The sequence below is a fragment of the Cyprinodon tularosa genome, unplaced genomic scaffold (genome assembly GCF_016077235.1).
Source record: "Cyprinodon tularosa strain WSP-4 unplaced genomic scaffold, ASM1607723v1 ctg1341, whole genome shotgun sequence".
Classification (NCBI taxonomy): domain Eukaryota; kingdom Metazoa; phylum Chordata; class Actinopteri; order Cyprinodontiformes; family Cyprinodontidae; genus Cyprinodon; species Cyprinodon tularosa.
The window spans coordinates 6,899-26,288 of NW_024038160.1; the positions used below are offsets into that span (position 1 = coordinate 6,899).

The 19,390-nt window shown below is 49.9% G+C and overlaps 1 protein-coding gene across 2 annotated transcripts in view; it reads left to right on the forward strand.

Annotated features, from left to right (window-relative positions):
- Positions 1-1,271: 1,271 nt before the first annotated feature.
- pde5ab (phosphodiesterase 5A, cGMP-specific, b) overlaps positions 1,272-19,390 on the forward strand; it is a 65,421-nt gene continuing 47,302 nt past the window's right edge. For both annotated transcript variants that reach the window (XM_038277773.1, XM_038277774.1), the window contains exons 1-4: positions 1,272-1,490; positions 7,223-7,721; positions 9,343-9,516; positions 18,755-18,844. In XM_038277773.1, the coding sequence (XP_038133701.1) occupies positions 1,408-1,490; positions 7,223-7,721; positions 9,343-9,516; positions 18,755-18,844 (846 nt within the window). In that variant the 5' untranslated portion in view covers positions 1,272-1,407. The remainder of the gene's footprint in view (positions 1,491-7,222; positions 7,722-9,342; positions 9,517-18,754; positions 18,845-19,390) is intronic.

Consider the following 19,390-nt stretch of genomic DNA (forward strand, 5'->3'; position numbering starts at 1 on the left):
GTTGGTTACTGCCTGTTGGTTACAGTCTATTGGTTACAGCCTGTTGGTTACAGCCTGTTGGTTACAGTCTGTTGGTTACAGCCTGTTGGTTACTGCCTGTTGGTTACAGCCTGTTGGTTACAGTCTGTTGGTTACAGCCTGTTGGTTACAGCCTGTTGGTTACAGCCTGTTGGTTACTGCCTGTTGGTTACAGTCTGTTGGTTACAGCCTGTTGGTTACAGCCTGTTGGTTACAGTCTGTTGGTTACAGCCTGTTGGTTACTGCCTGTTGGTTACAGCCTGTTGGTTACAGTCTGTTGGTTACAGCCTGTTGGTTACTGCCTGTTGGTTACAGTCTGTTGGTTACTGCCTGTTGGTTACAGCCTGTTGGTTACAGTCTGTTGGTTACTGCCTGTTGGTTACAGCCTGTTGGTTACAGTCTGTTGGTTACAGTCTGTTGGTTACAGCCTGTTGGTTACAGCCTGTTGGTTACAGTCTGTTGGTTACAGCCTGTTGGTTACTGCCTGTTGGTTACAGTCTGTTGGTTACAGTCTGTTGGTTACAGCCTGTTGGTTACAGCCTGTTGGTTACAGCCTGTTGGTTACAGTCTGTTGGTTACAGCCTGTTGGTTACAGTCTGTTGGTTACAGCCTGTTGGTTACAGCCTGTTGGTTACAGTCTGTTGGTTACAGTCTGTTGGTTACAGCCTGTTGGTTACAGCCTGTTGGTTACAGCCTGTTGGTTACAGTCTGTTGGTTACAGCCTGTTGGTTACTACCTGTTGGTTACAGCCTGTTGGTTACTGCCTGTTGTTTACAGCCTGTTGGTTACAGCCTGTTGGTTACTGCCTGTTGGTTACAGCCTGTTGGTTACTGCCTGTTGGTTACTGCCTGTTGTTTACAGCCTGTTGGTTACAGTCTGTTGGTTACAGCCTGTTGGTTACAGCCTGTTGGTTACAGCCTGTTGGTTACTGCCTGTTGGTTACAGCCTGTTGGTTACTGCCTGTTGGTTACAGCCTGTTGGTTACTGCCTGTTGTTTACAGCCTGGACACCCTTAGAAACATTTTCTGGCTGTGCTGCTCTGGAGGAACAGACAGATCTTCCATCTTCTCTTCATTTTTACCCATTTTTTCCTCAGTCCCTCTTAGAGTCGCTGAAAACCTCCATGCAGGTCCAGCTGAGAACTGGACCTGCTGAGAGGTCCAGTTCTCAGCTGCTGCTTGGACCGGCCCCCTCTCAGCCCCCCACCCCGCCCCCTCCCACACTGACTGCAGCTGGTAGGAAGCGCCGCGCGCTGTCCCATTACTTGCAGTCCGCGCGCAGCGGCAGACCGGTCCACCAGGAGCTCTGCGCTCGCGCCGCTGGAATCGGTCGGCACTTTGATCCCAGGCGCTCGCGGCGCAGATGTCAGCCGGAAGGAGAGACTGAGCCATGGAGGAGAGCCAGAGGATGGAAGCCTGGCTGGATGACCACCGGGACTTCAGCCGCTCCTACTTTGTCCGGAAGGCGTCAAGGTAACCGGACCGGACCGGACCGCGTGGGTTCGTGGGGTTGATGTGTTGCTTATGAGCCAATCAGAGTCCGTCCAGTTTACTCTGGTGTTTGCTTACTGGGAGCACTGGGAGCCTGATGCGTTCAGGTGCAGCATGCTGCTTCCTAATCATTAACTTTTACTGCCTGCTTCTTATTGTTCCTACTTGCTGACTGTTGGATTCACTGCTAATTAATCCCATAAAGGAAGGACTGATCTCCAGCTGCTGGAGCCCTTCAGCAAACACACCCTCTGCCTGGACTGGGAACACATCAGCCTCCTGAGATGGTTCCCAGCTGAGATAAGTCCCACCTGATGCTGGGAACCATCTCAGGTAGGCTTCAGGCTGCATATTAGTGGGTTTCTGGGGGGGATCAATATGTCATACGCTGCCTTGAACATGATAAGACCCCCAGAACCATTAATTCAATTCAATTAATTCTATTCAGTTTATTTCTATAGCACCAATTCACAACACCTCAGGTCACTTTCCAGATCAACCAGATCATCCAGTCAGATTGATTCAAAGTTTTCTATCTAAGGAAAACCAGCTGATTGCATCGACTCATTGACTCTTCAGCAATCCCTCACACTAAGCATGCTTGTAGCGACAGTGGAGAGGAAAAACTCCCTTTGAACAGGAAGAAACCTCCAGCAGAACCAGGCTCAGTGTGAGTGGCCATCTGCTGAGGCCCACTGGGGTTCAAGGAGACAGAAGCAGACATAGAAAAAGAAGCATAGATACAAAAGGCAACTGTCAACCAGCTCCCATGTCAGAGGATGAAGAGAGCACATCCAGTTAGTCACAGTCAGAGAAACAGGACTACACTGGAAAACAGGCCAAGCTCCAACATCTAGAAACAAAGGTGTTGATGGCAGCAGCACAGCTGATATTTCTCTCCAGGATGGAGTCACAGCCAAACAGGAACAGACCAGATGAAGCTACTATGAGAAAAAGCAGAGAGAGCAGAAGGTTAGAGATTGAACTAACAGATTCTGCAGAGTGGGAGAATAGAGATAGAATGAAGCAGAATGATGAAAAAGGGGTCCCTATGTCCTCCAGCAGTCTAAGCCTATAGCAGCAGAACTATAGAGATAGATCAGGATAACCTGAGCCACTCTAACTAGAAGCTTTATCAAAAATGAAAGTTTTAAGCCTAGCCTTAAAAGTAGACAGGGTGTCTGCCTCACGGACTAAAACTGGTAGTTGGTTCCACAGGAGAGGAGCCTGAGAACTAAAAGATCTGCCTCCCATTCTACTTTTAGAAATTCTAGGAACCACTAGTAAACCTGCAGACTGAGAGCGAAGTGCTCTGTTAGGAACATCAGGAACAATCAGATCTCTGATATCAGATGGAGCTTGGCCATTTAAGGCTTTATATGTGAGAAGGAGGATTTTAAATTCTATTCTGGATTTAACAGGAAGCCAATGAAGAGAAGCCAGGATAGGAGAGATATGATCTCTCTTTTTCATTTTCATCAGAACTCTGGCTGCAGCATTTTGGATCAGCTGAAGGCTTTTAACTACAGTTTGTGGACTTCCTGATAGTAAAGAATTACAATAGTCCAGCCTTGAAGTAACAAATGCATGGACTAGTTTCTCAGCATCACCCCTGGACAGGAGATTGCTCATTTCTGCAATATTCCTCAGATGAAAGAAGGAAATTCTAGAAACATCTTTGATCTGGGATTTAAATGACAGGTCCTGATCAAAAATAACACCAAGATTTTTTACTTTATTATCTGAAATCAGTTTAATCCCATCCAAATGAAGTGACTGGCTAATCAGCTTCTTTTTCAGAGACTCTGGTCCAAAGACTATAACTTCTGTTTTGTCTGCATTCAGGAGCAGAAAGTTAAGAGTCATCCAGGTTTTTATGTCTTCAAGACATGCCTGTAATCTATGTAATGGGTTAGCTTCATCTGGATTTATAGACAGATATAGCTGGGTATCATCAGCATAACAGTGGAAATTAATCCCATGCTGTCTAATAATTCTACCGATTGGGAGCATGTATAAAGTAAAGAGAATTGGTCCTAGCACTGATCCCTGTGGTACTCCACAGGTAACCTTTGAGCATGAGGAAGATCTATCATTAACATGAACAAACTGAATTCGATCAGATAGATCAGATTTAAACCAGTCTAGTGCTGTTCCTTTAATTCCAACAAAATATTCAAGTCTTTCTAAAAGAATATTATGGTCAACTGGATCAAATGCAGCACTAAGATCCAACAGGACGAGCACAGATACAAGCCCATTATCTGAGGCCATGAGAATATCATTAGTGACTTTCACCAGAGCTGTTTCAGTGCTATGATGAGCTCTAAAGCCAGACTGAAACTCTTCAAAAAGTTCATTATGGCGGAAGTGATCGCACACTTGTTTGGCAACTACTTTCTCAAGAATTTTAGATAAGAAAGGAAGATTGGATATAGGTCTATAATTGACCAAGTCATCTGGGTCAAGAGACGGTTTCTTAAGCAGAGGTTTAATTCCAGCAACCTTAAAAGCTTTAGGTACATATCCCTGTAACAGAGATAGATTAATCACATCTAGAATGGAGGAGGAGATCAAAGGGAATACCTCCTTAAATAACCTGGTTGGAACTGGATCTAACATCCAAGTTGAAGGCTTAGATGAAGACAATAATTTTGCTAACTCAGAAAGTTCAACTGGATCAAAGCAGTCTAAACCGGTTCAGATTCCATGACTACCTCAGATGCTGCCCCCCCCTCCAGCGACAAACCAATCGTGGATAGAGGAGTGCTAATGATCTTATTTTTAATAAGATCAATCTTATTTATAAAGAATCCCATAAAATCATTGCTGCTAAGAGCAGGTGGAATGGACGGTTCAACAGAGCTATGGCTCTGGGTGAGTTTGGCAACTGGATTAAAAAGAAATCTAGGATTATTCTTATTCTCCTCTATTAATGAGGAGAAGTATGCTGCTCTTGCTTTACAAAGGGTCCTCTTATACAGCAGTGACATATTTTTCCAGACTAGGTTAGACCCCCTGATCCATCAGACCCCATTAGGTGGGATGGCATGATGGTTACCGACTGTTGTCGGTGTGTTTCCTCTGGGAATGTGGCCTTCTGGGAAATATCATCAAGATTTCCAACATTTCCACATCCAGGATGATCAACCCGAGGCAGAAGGTGGAAATGTTACAGGAAGAGCCACTTTGTTACTGCTCCTGTTCTCTGTGTCCAGGATGCAAAGAAAAATTAGCCCCAAAATCATCTAAGAAACTAACTTTGACTCAGCAACAGCTTCCAGTCCTCCTAACGCCGGCGTTACACCCCCCCAGAGGATTTAGACTGCTATTACAGTCAGTGTTCTCACCAAGTGTCCAGTGTTTTAGTTGTGACCCATTGGGTTAGGGCTGCTAATGATGGACCGATTTGGTTCTAAATGAACCAACATGAAGTAGAAAATGGCCTTTCAGGTGTGATGGTTAAACTTCTCAGGTTTATAGTGTGAAAATGGTGGAAAAAGCCCCTCAGGGTGGGACCAACCATGTGGGTGGACTGGTTTCCATTCCTGCAAGGCTTTCTGCTGTGGGTTTAAACATTAACCTCCAGCCAGTGGAGTACTTACTGTCGCAAAGGTTCGCTCTGAGCACCATTGTGTGACTATTAAAGTCTATATGACTCCATTGTCCTGCTTTTAAAGAACAGTTGACTGTGGTAGAGTTCACCGTGATGCTTGTCGCTTACATTTTGAGGTGTAGAACATCATAGCAACCATTTCTGAAGAGATTCCAGGCCTTTTTATTGCTATAACGTTCCTCTTAAGCTTTGCAGTTACCTATATCAAAAGTACCAGTTTGAACGGGTCAGTACACCTTGCATGGCATGGACCTGGTTCCAGGTTTATTCAACTTTAGCTCAATAACAAAAGTGAAAATCTGCCTCATTTCCTGTAAATTCATTTTTTATCAGGTTCTTTCATTCTTACCTCAACAATCCAGGATATTCTGAGAAAGCCTCTTAGTTTCTAGTCAGAATAAAGATTTCCCAGAGGCAGTTTATTGGAATTAAAAGTACAAACAGACTCTCTGCTTTTCCAGGTAACAGGCTGTGCTCTTTGCAGCCAATAACTACTGATTGCTGGTATGTTATTGCCGGTATATTCTTTAAAGTGTGTCTTATCATAGAGGATGGAGTCCTTCAGAGGTTTCTGCCATTTCCTTTAGGACCCAATACTGGGAACGTTCTTTAACAGATAAAAGCCTTTATACTGGTTTTGAGGTAGACTATACTTTTCTGTTGGATGATCCCCATGGCTGAACAGTGGGGGTGGCTAACATAGGGGGTGACTAACATGGGGGTGGCTAACAGTGGGGGGGTGACTAACATGGGGGTGGCTAACAATGGGGGTGGCTAACATTGGGGTGGCTAACAGTGGGGCTGGCTAACATTGGGGTAGCTAAAATAGGGGGGGGCTAATGTTAGCCACCCCCCATTTGGTCTGCACCCTGGGGGGTCAGGGTTTTGGAGGACTAATAAATGTGGCCAGATTCCTAGAAAGAAGAGCTGCACCATCCAAAGTGGGAAGGATGCCGTCTCTCCGAATCAGACCAGGCTTTCCCCAAAAGGATTGCCAATTATTAATGTAGCCCACGTTGTTTTCAGGACACCACCTAGACAACCAGCGGTTGAATGACGACATGCGGCTAAACATGTCATAACCCTAACCCATCACTGGCTAACATTGAGGGAAGCTAACATTAAAGGTAGCCAACACTGAGGAGAGGCTAACATTGTGGGTAGCTAAGAGGTTCACAGTGGATTTTTCTTAGATTGTTCATATTCACCAGATCTGACGTTGCTATGTTGTGACTAAATGTCTTTTATTTTGCAATGTACTCTTTGTGCTTTGCTTTTCTTTCAAATAATCCAAGGACCTCTTCTTATATTTTATCTCCTAGCTCTCCATCAGTCAGCTCTTTTATGATGATGCTTTCTTAGCTAGTTCAGGTAGCCCGGGGAGCTGTTTCTGATTCCCTCCGGTGTGTGATATCTAATAAATCTGGTAAAGCGTGCTCTGTGAATGGTTAAACTCATTTAAAAGGCAGCTCTTTGTGTGTAATAATATTTTAATGTCTAGGCTTTCTTTGTGAGGCACTTTATGGGTTTTTTTTGGAAGAGGTGCTGCATAAATAAACTTTACTCCCTTGAATTGGAGGGAAGTTCCCCAGAAACTGGTCCTGTTTTTTATTAAAGGGACTTTAAACTTTGGGACAGGAATGGAGGACGGTCTTCAGTCCATCGTTTATGGGAGGGGGAGTCTCCGACTGCAATAGAAGTTTCGTCAATGGGCCGTCACCACATTGGAAACCTTAAAAAAACAACAACCAAGTATGCCCATAATTAGGTTAAGAAGAATGTTGATATCTCAGAGTTTTGCAAAATGTTCTTCTGAAGGCCTGTGATGGTGGGCATCCTGGGATGATTCTGAAACCAGTCTGTTCATCCTAGAAGTTCTGTGTCAAAGGGACAGTATCCATCGCCATGGTGTCTCTTGCTAAGATCTCCTTTCAGTCAGACGTCTCCTAAGCTCAGTGTAACCTGGATTCTGAAGCTCCTTAGGAAAGATGTTAAAATGAGACTTTATTTCAGGCTGTCCCTGGATGGTTCTGCTCCCCTCCTCTCTGTCCTAAGTGTCCCAGGCGGCAGTGTAATCTGGTTTGTTCTGTGTTGACAGGGAGATGGTGAACGCCTGGTTTGCTGAGCGTGTCCACACCATCCAGCCGTCTGTGTCCAAGGAAAACTCTCCACAGCAGCGAAGCCACCAGTCCTCCTTGGATCTTTGCCCATCTTCTAACTCCCCCATCCTCCCTTCAACACTCACCCTCATGGACACCCGCTGCCCCTCCCCAGCCACCGTCCCAAGCCCGGCTCCTGGTACCCCGACCCGTAAAATCTCAGCCTCTGAGTTTGACCGGCCATTAAGACCCATCGTGGTTAAAGACTCGGAGGGGTCCCTGACATTCCTGAGCGACTCGGAGCGGGAGCCCGTCCCTCTGTGTGGTTCAGTGATGGAGGACAGTGGGGGCAGTGGAGGTCGGGCGGGGGACCGCTGCACCAGGCTGCTGGAGCTGGTGAAGGAAGTATCAAGTCATCTGGACGTGACGGCGCTTTGCCATAAGATCTTCCTGCATATCAACGAGCTGATTGCTGCGGATCGATACTCCCTCTTTCTGGTAGGAACCTCTCAGCTGTAGGGAAAGGATGTTAATGCAGGTCAGATTCAACGTATGTTCAAATACTTCCTACAATATTTATGCATCGGTTACAACATTCCTGTTTATTGATTTCAAAGAAGAGACGTTGTGCTGATATAGACCCACTGGTTAGGATCTGAGCTCTAGAAATGGATGTATGGGAACGATTAAGGATGATTCATGGGATTTTATCCACGATGCCTTCTGATAACAACATCCCAGGGTTCACCTCACTGAGGCTGGTCCAAACTTCCCGAAACATATTCAGGGAACTGTTAAAAAAATCAGCACATCCAAGGATATTCACTCAATCATTTATTTCAGCATTCGAGTTACGTGGTAAACATTTCTGAGGGGGTGAGGAGGAAGATGATAGTGTAGAAATGACCACTATTGACATTTTGGTAGAAATTGGCTTAGACTTTGTTTTAACATGTTTACTATGTTTATTTTCCTTTGCTAATTAGAAATGAGGTGAAAACATGAGATATTCATCCTTCTATGATTAGAGCTAAATGGACCATTTTTAGCTGGGTTTGATTCTAGAACCGTCTCCCAGAACCAACCATCACCTCAACCCCTTGTAGACGTACCTCAGCTCAGGTGGTATCTGCTGACAGAAGATCAATTAGCTTTGCTCGCCACTAATGCCCTTAAAGCTGCAGGAGAACATCCAGGATCCAGCTAGAAATACAGACAAAGGTTTCTGCTCAGATAAGACCAAAAAATAATATGCCTGAAAACCCACAGTAAAAACATGGTGGAGGAGGCATCATGCTGTGGACACTGATCATATGCAGCCATAGCTACACATTGTGTAAGAAAGGCCTAGTCAAAGTCCTCACTGGATCCTAGCTGTGACTCTGAGGTAACAGTTGATCCATCCAAACCTTTCTGTAGATGTTTACAGCCAGTACAGATTCCAGAAGAAGTCCAGCTGGACCTTCTGCCAGACATGATTCCAGTGTCATCAGAGATGCTCTGTTTAGCTCCTCAGGACGAATCCCCACAAACATTCTTTAAGTTTGTGGTTTTCATTTAGGCTGAATGCTAAAGAAAACGTGATAAAGTTGGTGGATGTAAGAGTGATGAACTAATATTCAACTAAATTAGAGGAGCTCCCTTCAGCTGAGGGAGGAAACAAAGCCGGACCCCCTCGTGGAGAGGCAGAAACTTTAGCCCTTTGGTTCCATCACAGCAGCTTGCTTCGTATCGTAGAACAGCTCAAGAAACAGCTGCGTTCTGTCCTCTTTTTCATTCCTCCATGGATGGTGGTGAGCTACATCGTAGCCACAGCTGCTCTGGGACACACTGACTGAGGCTGCCAGGCACCACGGGGCCTCTGACCACCATCAGTGTGCCAGGCGGGTAGACGGCTGGGACATACAAAGCTAGGGTTCAAACCTCTGGTTGCACCCTTCTGCACCCTACACCAATGTTGCCCCAGAATACTCTTCAAAGAACATATTAAGACCCTTTTACAAGGTTTTCTGCTCGAGCAAAAGGGTCAGTAACTAAAACTGTTGTGCATAAAGTGAGCATAACTGTACGGTGTATTTCTTCCCCTCGTGTCTTTATTTAACTTCTACTGTTCTTGCAGGTGGGTGAAGATAGTTCCAACAGGAAGTTCTTGGTCAGCCGGCTGTTTGACGTTGCTGAGGGATCCACATTGGAGGAATCGTCCAGTAGCTGCATCCGACTCGAGTGGAACAAGGGGATAGTTGGACACGTAGCCTCCACAGGACAACCGCTCAATATCAAGAATGCATATGAGGTGAGGACTTTAATGTGTCGTTTCTTAGCAATCTCTAGCCAATGGCTGCAGAGTTTATGGTTGATTCACTTTAATTGTTTTCGCTGCATTTATGCCTAAATGTGACATCTACCCTGACATCTACCGTGACGTCTAGCCTGACATCTACCCTAACACCTACCCTAACATTTACCCTGACGTCTACCCTAAAGTCTACCCTGACACCTACCCTTATATCTACTCTGAAAAGCTTTTGCTAATTAGCCTTTGGTAAGGCTAACCGTAAAGGTTACGGCACCATGTTGAGCAAACTGTGTTAAACTGAACAAGCAGCAGAATTCTGTAAATGAGTTTGATCTAAATGAGTTTGCTGTCACAGCCGTTCTCTGATCTGGGTCCAGATGTGTACTCATGGACATTCAGTTTCAGGATTGTGTGTGAGTTCAGGAGATGGAGTGTTTCAGAAGATGTTTTCCAGCAGGCAGCCGGATCTCTGATAGCATCCACTCTTCCTGTGCCTGTCAGATGGTTTTAGCAAACTGTGCTTGAATGAATTTCTACATGCATATTGAAACCACATAATGATTTGATGTTCTTCTTGTATTGAGCTGCTTACAGAGCAGTTCCAGTCTTGTTTTCATGTCCTCCACTATTTCAAAGCTCAGTAATTGAAGCCATCATTCTTCCTTCATGCAGTCATCAGAGGAAGCCTTCAGGCAGTCACTGTGGTGTGACTGCTGCTTCTCCTCAGGCTGCACTCTCAGTACGCCTTCCTTCCTTTATCAGCAGATCTTATCCAGAACGGTGGCCTGGTTAAAACCAGGAACACTCACCTTGGAGAGATGGATGAAGTTGATGTCTGGATGAATCCATCTAGACAGAGTCTTATCCACCATCTGAAGTTCAGGTTGTTAAGTGAGGAAGAATGTGCTGCCCGGTTTACCTGAAAACATCTGTGCAGGGATTTATTTCCAGTTCATTTCCCCCAGAGTCATAAGAAGACCAGCTCAATAACTGCTATGTTCCCAGATCCTCACGTTTGTTTCTGTTGACGTATAGAAGACATTTTAGTATAGATATAATAATAGGAAAGGATTTTATTCAGCTTTGAATCAGCCTATGTATTTCTACACAAAAATGTTTAGTTGTAAAAGGAACATTTCCTTGGCTAGAAGCCATCAGTTGGATCTGGGCTCATTTCAGTAAAACTCCTGAAAACCCTGCTTCCCCGGAATCGTACCCGCAACACTGTGTCCTTCAGAGCCACGGCCGGGAGTCCCAGTACCTGTACCCCTTTTACCAGCGTTGATTATGGACTGATAGCCAGACACATTTTAAAGTGTCAGAACAGGCTGGACCGGCTCGTTTTACTCAGATAGAACCACAGCGAGCAGTGAGCTCCATCTGGGCCCAGAGCTTTGTCTCTTAATGCTAAACAAATGAGCAGGATTTGGTTTGCAAAGGAGTGGACCTTGTGTTGCTGAAGGCCGCTGTTTTATGGAAATGGAGGCTGAGTGCAGCTCATGGAGGCGCTGGATGAAGCTAGCTGACGTCTGGTTCTTTTTTTTTTTTTTTACAGTGTCCTGTCTGGCAATGTGGCAATAAGAATAATTGTCTTGATGCCAAAAGGAGCCCAACAGATTTTACTTTCACAAGTGGAGCAGTACGGCTATCGCCATACTGCTCCACTTGTTTCATGCATATAAATTGCTTTATTATAATTATGCAGGGAGTTTTACAGTTTATATGGACACTGCAATGTAAGTAGAGCAGAAAAACAGAAGAAGAAAAGGAAAAAAGAAAGAAAAGATGAAAGAAAGAAGAGAAAGGAGACAATGACAAAACATTTTCAGTCTGCTTCATCACCTGTAACGAGATGAAAATAGAACAGCACAACCGAAAGACATGGTACGAGACATACAATAAAGCAACACCTTGAAACTATCGCTAAAGTAATATTATTAAGTCTGACATGTACTCTGTGTTACCTGAAGATATGAATGTGGGGTTTCTGTTTGGAAGTGAATCTCTAAGTACCTGAAGCCTAGCACCTGTAGTTGATTGTGAGGGTGAACTTGTGCATGTAAAGTTTATCCATAGAAAAAATGCTCAATAGTGGTTGTGGAGAGCTGAAGAGGCACACCCCCCAGAGCACTGAGTCCAGCGCCGGGAGACCCAAAGCCCCAGTCGCCCAAAGGGACCCCAAGAGCGAAGGCACCAAGGAGGGGCCAGCCCCGGAAATCAGACCCCACCAAGGGAGGAGGAGAGACAGCCCCCAAGAAGCCCCCCAGCCACTGCCATGCCGGCGCCCTGGGGAGCCGCGGAGACGAGTCCGCGGGCTCCTCCGGCAGCCGGCCATCCCGAAGTAGGGCCGGGCACCGAACACCGCCCCGTTTTGTAGAACCCTGCCTGTGAAGGCGCTGGATGAAGCTAGCTGACATATAGTTCTGTAGAACCGGACTGCAGAGGCGCTGGATGAAGCTAGCTTATGTCTGGTTCTGTAGAACCCGGCCTGTGGAGGCGCTGGATGAAGCTAGCTGACGTCTGGTTCTGTAGAACCCTGCCCGTGAAGGCGCTGGATGAAGCTAGCTGATGTCTGGTTCTATAGAACCCGGCCCGTGAAGGCGCTGGATGAAGCTAGCTGACGTCTGGTTCTGTAGAACCCGGCCTGTGGAGGCGCTGGATGAAGCTAGCTGACGTCTGGTTCTGTAGAACCCGGCCCGTGAAGGCGCTGGATGAAGCTAGCTGACATATAGTTCTGTAGAACCGGACTGCAGAGGCGCTGGATGAAGCTAGCTGACGTCTGGTTCTGTAGAACCCGGCCTGTGGAGGCGCTGGATGAAGCTAGCTGACATATAGTTCTGTAGAACCGGACTGCAGAGGCGCTGGATGAAGCTAGCTGACGTCTGGTTCTGTAGAACCCGGCCCGTGAAGGCGCTGGATGAAGCTAGCTGACGTCTGGTTCTGTAGAACCCGGCCTGTGGAGGCGCTGGATGAAGCTAGCTGACGTCTGGTTCTGTAGAACCCGGCCTGTGGAGGCCTGGGTAAAGCTAGCTGACGTCTGGTTCTGTAGAACCCGGCCTGTGGAGGCGCTGGATGAAGCTAGCTGACGTCTGGTTCTGTAGAACCCGGCCTGTGGAGGCGCTGGATGAAGCTAGCTGACGTCTGGTTCTGTAGAACCCGGCCTGTGGAGGCCGGGGTAAAGCTAGCTGACGTCTGGTTCTGTAGAACCCGGCCTGGGGAGGCGCTGGATGAAGCTAGCTGACGTCTGGTTCTGTAGAACCGGACTGCAGAGGCGCTGGATGAAGCTAGCTGACGTCTGGTTCTGTAGAACCGGACTGCAGAGGCGCTGGATGAAGCTAGCTGACGTCTGGTTCTGTAGAACCCGGCCTGTGGAGGCGCTGGATGAAGCTAGCTGACATATAGTTCTGTAGAACCGGACTGCAGAGGCGCTGGATGAAGCTAGCTGACGTCTGGTTCTGTAGAACCCGGCCCGTGAAGGCGCTGGATGAAGCTAGCTGACGTCTGGTTCTGTAGAACCCTGCCCGTGAAGGCGCTGGATGAAGCTAACTGACATATAGTTCTGTAGAACCCGGCCTGTGGAGGCGCTGGATGAAGCTAGCTGACGTCTGGTTCTGTAGAACCCTGCCCGTGAAGGCGCTGGATGAAGCTAGCTGACATATAGTTCTGTAGAACCGGACTGAAGAGGCGCTGGATGAAGCTAGCTGACGTCTGGTTCTGTAGAACCCGGCCTGTGGAGGCCTGGGTAAAGCTAGCTGACGTCTGGTTCTGTAGAACCCGGCCTGTGGAGGCGCTGGATGAAGCTAGCTGACGTCTGGTTCTGTAGAACCCGGCCTGTGGAGGCGCTGGATGAAGCTAGCTGACGTCTGGTTCTGTAGAACCCGGCCTGTGGAGGCCGGGGTAAAGCTAGCTGACGTCTGGTTCTGTAGAACCCGGCCTGGGGAGGCGCTGGATGAAGCTAGCTGACGTCTGGTTCTGTAGAACCCGGCCTGTGGAGGCGCTGGATGAAGCTAGCTGACGTCTGGTTCTGTAGAACCCGGCCTGTGGAGGCCTGGGTAAAGCTAGCTGACGTCTGGTTCTGTAGAACCCGGCCTGTGGAGGCGCTGGGTAAAGCTAGCTGACGTCTGGTTCTGTAGAACCCGGCCCGTTGAGGCGCTGGATGAAGCTAGCTGACGTCTGGTTCTGTAGAACCCGGCCTGTGGAGGCGCAGGATGAAGCTAGCTGACGTCTGGTTCTGTAGAACCCGGCCTGTGGAGGCCTGGGTAAAGCTAGCTGACGTCTGGTTCTGTAGAACCCGGCCTGTGGAGGCGCTGGATGAAGCTAGCTGACGTCTGGTTCTGTAGAACCCGGCCTGTGGAGGCGCTGGATGAAGCTAGCTGACGTCTGGTTCTGTAGAACCCGGCCTGTGGAGGCGCTGGATGAAGCTAGCTGACGTCTGGTTCTGTAGAACCCGGCCTGTGGAGGCGCAGGATGAAGCTAGCTGACGTCTGGTTCTGTAGAATCCGGCCTGTGGAGGCCTGGGTAAAGCTAGCTGACGTCTGGTTCTGTAGAACCCGGCCTGTGGAGGTGCTGGATGAAGCTAGCTGACGTCTGGTTCTGTAGAACCCGGCCTGTGGAGGCCTGGGTAAAGCTAGCTGACGTCTGGTTCTGTAGAACCCGGCCTGTGGAGGCGCTGGATGAAGCTAGCTGACGTCTGGTTCTGTAGAACCCGGCCTGTGGAGGCCTGGGTAAAGCTAGCTGACGTCTGGTTCTGTAGAACCCTGCCAGTGAAGGCGCTGGATGAAGCTAGCTGACATCTGGTTCTGTAGAACCCGGCCCGTTGAGGCGCTGGATGAAGCTAGCTGACGTCTGGTTCTGTAGAACCCTGCCCGTGAAGGCGCTGGATGAAGCTAGCTGACATATAGTTCTGTAGATCCGGACTGCAGAGGCGCTGGATGAAGCTAGCTGACGTCTGGTTTTGTAGAACCCTGCCCGTGGAGGCGCTGGATGAAGCTAGCTGACATCTGGTTCTGTAGAACCCGGCCTGTGGAGGCGCTGGACGAAGCTAGCTGACGTCTGGTTCTGTAGAACCCGGCCTGTGGAGGCGCTGGATGAAGCTAGCTGACGTCTGGTTCTGTAGAACCCGGCCCGTGGAGGCGCTGGATGAAGCTAGCTGACGTCTGGTTCTGTAGAACCCGGCCCGTGGAGGCGCTGGATGAAGCTAGCTGACGTCTGGTTCTGTAGAACCCGGCCCGTGGAGGCGCTAGGTAAAGCTAGCTGACGTCTGGTTCTGTAGAACCCGGCCTGTGGAGGCGCTGGGTAAAGCTAGCTGACGTCTGGTTCTGTAGAACCCGGCCCGTTGAGGCGCTGGATGAAGCTAGCTGACGTCTGGTTCTGTAGAACCCGGCCTGTGGAGGCGCAGGATGAAGCTAGCTGACGTCTGGTTCTGTAGAACCCGGCCTGTGGAGGCCTGGGTAAAGCTAGCTGACGTCTGGTTCTGTAGAACCCGGCCTGTGGAGGCGCTGGATGAAGCTAGCTGACGTCTGGTTCTGTAGAACCTGGCCTGTGGAGGCGCTGGATGAAGCTAGCTGACGTCTGGTTCTGTAGAACCCGGCCTGTGGAGGCGCTGGATGAAGCTAGCTGACGTCTGGTTCTGTAGAACCCGGCCTGTGGAGGCGCAGGATGAAGCTAGCTGACGTCTGGTTCTGTAGAACCCGGCCTGTGGAGGCCTGGGTAAAGCTAGCTGACGTCTGGTTCTGTAGAACCCGGCCTGTGGAGGTGCTGGATGAAGCTAGCTGACGTCTGGTTCTGTAGAACCCGGCCTGTGGAGGCCTGGGTAAAGCTAGCTGACGTCTGGTTCTGTAGAACCCGGCCTGTGGAGGCGCTGGATGAAGCTAGCTGACGTCTGGTTCTGTAGAACCCGGCCTGTGGAGGCCTGGGTAAAGCTAGCTGACGTCTGGTTCTGTAGAACCCTGCCAGTGAAGGCGCTGGATGAAGCTAGCTGACATCTGGTTCTGTAGAACCCGGCCCGTTGAGGCGCTGGATGAAGCTAGCTGACGTCTGGTTCTGTAGAACCCTGCCCGTGAAGGCGCTGGATGAAGCTAGCTGACATATAGTTCTGTAGATCCGGACTGCAGAGGCGCTGGATGAAGCTAGCTGACGTCTGGTTTTGTAGAACCCTGCCCGTGAAGGCGCTGGATGAAGCTAGCTGACATATAGTTCTGTAGATCCGGACTGCAGAGGCGCTGGATGAAGCTAGCTGACGTCTGGTTCTGTAGAACCCGGCCTGTGGAGGCGCTGGATGAAGCTAGCTGACGTCTGGTTCTGTAGAACCCGGCCTGTGGAGGCGCTGGATGAAGCTAGCTGACGTCTGGTTCTGTAGAACCCGGCCTGTGGAGGCGCTGGATGAAGCTAGCTGACGTCTGGTTCTGTAGAACCCGGCCCGTGGAGGCGCTGGATGAAGCTAGCTGACGTCTGGTTCTGTAGAACCCGGCCCGTGGAGGCGCTGGATGAAGCTAGCTGACGTCTGGTTCTGTAGAACCCGGCCCGTGGAGGCGCTAGGTAAAGCTAGCTGACGTCTGGTTCTGTAGAACCCGGCCTGTGGAGGCGCTGGGTAAAGCTAGCTGACGTCTGGTTCTGTAGAACCCGGCCCGTTGAGGCGCTGGATGAAGCTAGCTGACGTCTGGTTCTGTAGAACCCGGCCTGGGGAGGCGCAGGATGAAGCTAGCTGACGTCTGGTTCTGTAGAACCCGGCCTGTGGAGGCGCAGGATGAAGCTAGCTGACGTCTGGTTCTGTAGAACCCGGCCTGTGGAGGCCTGGGTAAATCTAGCTGACGTCTGGTTCTGTAGAACCCGGCCTGTGGAGGCGCTGGATGAAGCTAGCTGACGTCTGGTTCTGTAGAACCCGGCCTGTGGAGGCCTGGGTAAAGCTAGCTGACGTCTGGTTCTGTAGAACCCTGCCCGTGAAGGCGCTGGATGAAGCTAACTGACATATAGTTCTGTAGAACCGGACTGCAGAGGCGCTGGATGAAGCTAGCTGACGTCTGGTTATGTAGAACCCTGCCCGTGAAGGCGCTGGATGAAGCTAGCTGACATATAGTTCTGTAGAACCGGACTGCAGAGGCGCTGGATGAAGCTAGCTGACGTCTGGTTCTGTAGAACCCGGCCTGTGGAGGCGCTGGATGAAGCTAGCTGACGTCTGGTTCTGTAGAACCCGGCCTGTGGAGGCCTGGGTAAAGCTAGCTGACGTCTGGTTCTGTAGAACCCGGCCTGTGGAGGCGCTGGATGAAGCTAGCTGACGTCTGGTTCTGTAGAACCCGGCCTGTGGAGGCGCTGGATGAAGCTAGCTGACATATAGTTCTGTAGAACCGGACTGCAGAGGCGCTGGATGAAGCTAGCTGACATCTAGTTCTGTAGAACCCGGCCTGTGGAGGCCTGGGTAAAGCTAGCTGACGTCTGGTTCTGTAGAACCCGGCCTGTGGAGGCGCTGGATGAAGCTAGCTGACGTCTGGTTCTGTAGAACCCGGCCTGTGGAGGCCTGGGTAAAGCTAGCTGACGTCTGGTTCTGTAGAACCCGGCCTGTGGAGGCGCTGGATGAAGCTAGCTGACGTCTGGTTCTGTAGAACCCGGCCTGTGGAGGCCTGGGTAAAGCTAGCTGACGTCTGGTTCTGTAGAACCCGGCCTGTGGAGGCGCTGGATGAAGCTAGCTGACGTCTGGTTCTGTAGAACCCGGCCTGTGGAGGCGCTGGATGAAGCTAGCTGACGTCTGGTTCTGTAGAACCCGGCCTGTGGAGGCCTGGGTAAAGCTAGCTGACGTCTGGTTCTGTAGAACCCGGCCTGTGGAGGTGCTGGATGAAGCTAGCTGACGTCTGGTTCTGTAGAACCCGGCCTGTGGAGGCCTGGGTAAAGCTAGCTGACGTCTGGTTCTGTAGAACCCGGCCTGTGGAGGCGCTGGATGAAGCTAGCTGACGTCTGGTTCTGTAGAACCCGGCCTGTGGAGGCCTGGGTAAAGCTAGCTGACTCTGGTTCTGTAGAACCCTGCCAGTGAAGGCGCTGGATGAAGCTAGCTGACATCTGGTTCTGTAGAACCTGGCCCGTTGAGGCGCTGGATGAAGCTAGCTGACGTCTGGTTCTGTAGAACCCTGCCCGTGAAGGCGCTGGATGAAGCTAGCTGACATATAGTTCTGTAGATCCGGACTGCAGAGGCGCTGGATGAAGCTAGCTGACGTCTGGTTTTGTAGAACCCTGCCCGTGAAGGCGCTGGATGAAGCTAGCTGACATATAGTTCTGTAGATCCGGACTGCAGAGGCGCTGGATGAAGCTAGCTGACGTCTGGTTCTGTAGAACCCGGCCCGTGGAGGCGCTGGATGAAGCTAGCTGACGTCTGGTTCTGTAGAACCCGGCCCGTGGAGGCGCTGGATGAAGCTAGCTGACGTCTGGTTCTGTAGAACCCGGCCTGTGGAGGCGCTGGGTAAAGCTAGCTGACGTCTGGTTCTGTAGAACCCGGCCCGTGGTGGCGCTGGGTAAAGCTAGCTGACGTCTGGTTCTGTAGAACCCGGCCTGTGGAGGCGCTGGGTAAAGCTAGCTGACGTCTGGTTCTGTAGAACCCGGCCTGGGGAGGCGCAGGATGAAGCTAGCTGACGTCTGGTTCTGTAGAACCCGGCCTGTGGAGGCGCAGGATGAAGCTAGCTGACGTCTGGTTCTGTAGAACCCGGCCCGTTGAGGCGCTGGATGAAGCTAGCTGACGTCTGGTTCTGTAGAACCCGGCCTGGGGAGGCGCAGGATGAAGCTAGCTGACGTCTGGTTCTGTAGAACCCGGCCTGTGGAGGCGCTGGATGAAGCTAGCTGACGTCTGGTTCTGTAGAACCCGGCCCTTTGAGGCGCTGGATGAAGCTAGCTGACGTCTGGTTCTGTAGAACCCGGCCTGTGGAGGCACTGGATGAAGCTAGCTGACGTCTGGTTCTGTAGAACCCGGCCTGTGGAGGCGCTGGATGAAGCTAGCTGACGTCTGGTTCTGTAGAACCCGGCCTGGGGAGGCGCAGGATGAAGCTAGCTGACGTCTGGTTCTGTAGAACCCGGCCCGTGGAGGCGCTGGATGAAGCTAGCTGACGTCTGGTTCTGTAGAACCCGGCCCGTGGAGGCGCTGGATGAAGCTAGCTGACGTCTGGTTCTGTAGAACCCGGCCCGTGGAGGCGCTGGATGAAGCTAGCTGATGCAGGCCTTATATCTGGTTTAATGTCTGAAACTTTTGCCTCCCCAGGATCCAAGATTCAACGCTGAGGTGGACCTGATCACCGGCTACAAAACTCACAGCATCCTCTGTCTCCCCATCAAGAACCACCGAGGAGAGGTGAGCTGAGTCTACACGGCGCAGCTCTAAGACTGACAGAGCTTTAGATCTATGACTGTCAGAGCAGCTCTATGACTGTCAGAGCTCTAGATCTATGACTATCAGAGCAGCTCTATAACTGTCAGAGCTCTAGCTCTATGACTGTCAGAGCAGCTCTATGACTGTCAGAGCTTTAGATCTATGACTGTCAGAGCACCTCTATGACTGCCAGAGCAGCTCTATGACTGTCAGAGCAGCTCTATGACTGTCAGAGCTTTAGATCTATGACTGTCAGAGCAGCTCTATGACTGTCAGAGCTTTAGAGCTATGACTGTCAGAGCAGCTCTATGACTGTCAAATCTCTAGCTCTATTACTGTCAGAGCAGCTCTATGACTGTCAGAGCTTTAGATCTATGACTGTCAGAGCAGCTCTATGACTGTCAGAGCAGCTCTATGACTGTCAGAGCAGTTCTATGACTGTCAAATCTCTAGCTCTATGACTGTCAGAGCAGCTCTACGACTGTCAGAGCAGCTCTATGACTGTCAGAGCTTTAGATCCATGACTGT